At 47.6% G+C, this 1,530-nt stretch overlaps 1 protein-coding gene across 1 annotated transcript in view; it reads left to right on the top strand.

Moving 5' to 3' along the window:
* The first annotated feature begins 597 nt into the window (after window positions 1-597).
* LOC123156174 (diphthamide biosynthesis protein 3) overlaps window positions 598-1,530 on the top strand; it is a 2,141-nt gene continuing 1,208 nt past the window's right edge. Inside the window, exon 1 of the mRNA XM_044574337.1 lies at window positions 598-1,083. Coding sequence (XP_044430272.1) covers window positions 786-1,037 — 252 coding nt within the window. The 5' untranslated portion in view covers window positions 598-785 and the 3' untranslated portion in view covers window positions 1,038-1,083. The remainder of the gene's footprint in view (window positions 1,084-1,530) is intronic.

Raw genomic sequence — 1,530 nt, 5'->3', positions numbered from 1 at the left:
AACAGGCCTCCCGATCCCACTTGTCAAGCCGCGCAATGACAATTCTTCAAAGGTTTCCCCTTGTTATCATGATCCGGTGTGCGTTTAGAATCAAAAAATTTAGAAAATTTTGATGCAATTCTTCATTGATAAATAATAATTGTTCAATACTTATTCTGGAAAAGCTTCATCTCATCGGGAAGAGCGATTTGAGGGAACCATCATTCTACATATTTGTCGTCCAAATTTGAGCAAATTTCGATAAAAAAAATCAAAGTTTCCAAAGTCCAGACAGATTGAGAAAATCAAGGAAATTACAAGTATTTTAGTTACTATTCTGAGAAAATCTAGCGCATTTGCGTGAGCATTTTATGAGAATCATAGTTCTAAATTTTTTTTGTCCATCACTTTATCTCGCCTAAAAGTTCAACGTCTCCATATATTTTAGAAATGTTAATGTTGTTATTTATCACCGCGGCAAAGTAACGCCTGACAAGTGGGTCTCGCTGGTTAATTTTGACATCACAATGCGATATTTGCGGTCTTGTCCCATAATGCAAGACCTAACTCAAATATGTGTTTTTTTGCCAGTCCCTAAAGTTTTGGGTTATGTGAAATTCGCCCTCGTAAATAAGACGATAAGCAAGGGGCATAGCAGGGAAACGTCCCCCACTTTTCCTCTCCCCCTCGCACGCGGCCTCTTCCTTCCGTTCCGTCCTTCCTTGCGCTTGCGGCGGCGGCGCGAAGCCATCGGAGAACTTTCGAGGGGGAGCCAGCTAGGGTTTGGGCCGCGGCGGCGCGCGACGATGTCGGCGTACGACGAGGTGGAGATCGAGGACATGGAGTGGAGCGAGGAGCTGGGGGCGTACACGTACCCGTGCCCCTGCGGCGACCTCTTCCAGATCACGCTCGCCGACCTCCGCCTCGGGGAGGAGATCGCGCGCTGCCCCTCCTGCTCGCTCTTCCTCACCGTCGTCTACAACGAGGAGGACTTCGCCGACGCCAAGGAGCCCCCGCAGAAGCCGCCGCCCGCCCCGCAGCCCGTCGCCGTCGCCTGAAGCGCAATCCCCCGCACCCCCCGTGGGTGGCTCGTCGGCATGGACGGTATGGCTTTTTGGGCGATTGAAGTTTTATGCACTGACTGTTTGCGTTTGTTATTCGAAAGAAATCATTTGGCCGTGTAGTTCGTGCCGAGTGTTGCTGTAATAAGTTTTTCCCTGTTGTCTGCTGTATGGATTTGGATTCAGTAATTAATAACTGTTGTGAGATTTTAGCTTTTGATGAAGCCCATGGGGTGTATGTTTCAGTCTGTCCAAGTGGGAACTATGATTTTGTTGCTTGGTACCCTGCCAATGCTACCTTAGTTTACTATCTTTGGTTACGAAGTGCATCTATGGAAGTCTGGAAATTTTGTTTTCCTGACAGTGTTGTGCTAGACGTAACCGACTGCTTATCTATGCCCACTATTTTGATCGGTCGAGGAAGGAGTGTGGAAATTGAGTGCTTGGGATTTAGTGTGCCCTTCAGATTGAATTTCCAATTCCTCGCTTT

Source organism: Triticum aestivum, chromosome 7B (genome assembly GCF_018294505.1).
Source record: "Triticum aestivum cultivar Chinese Spring chromosome 7B, IWGSC CS RefSeq v2.1, whole genome shotgun sequence".
Classification (NCBI taxonomy): domain Eukaryota; kingdom Viridiplantae; phylum Streptophyta; class Magnoliopsida; order Poales; family Poaceae; genus Triticum; species Triticum aestivum.
This window is presented reverse-complemented; position numbering and strand designations above follow the sequence as displayed.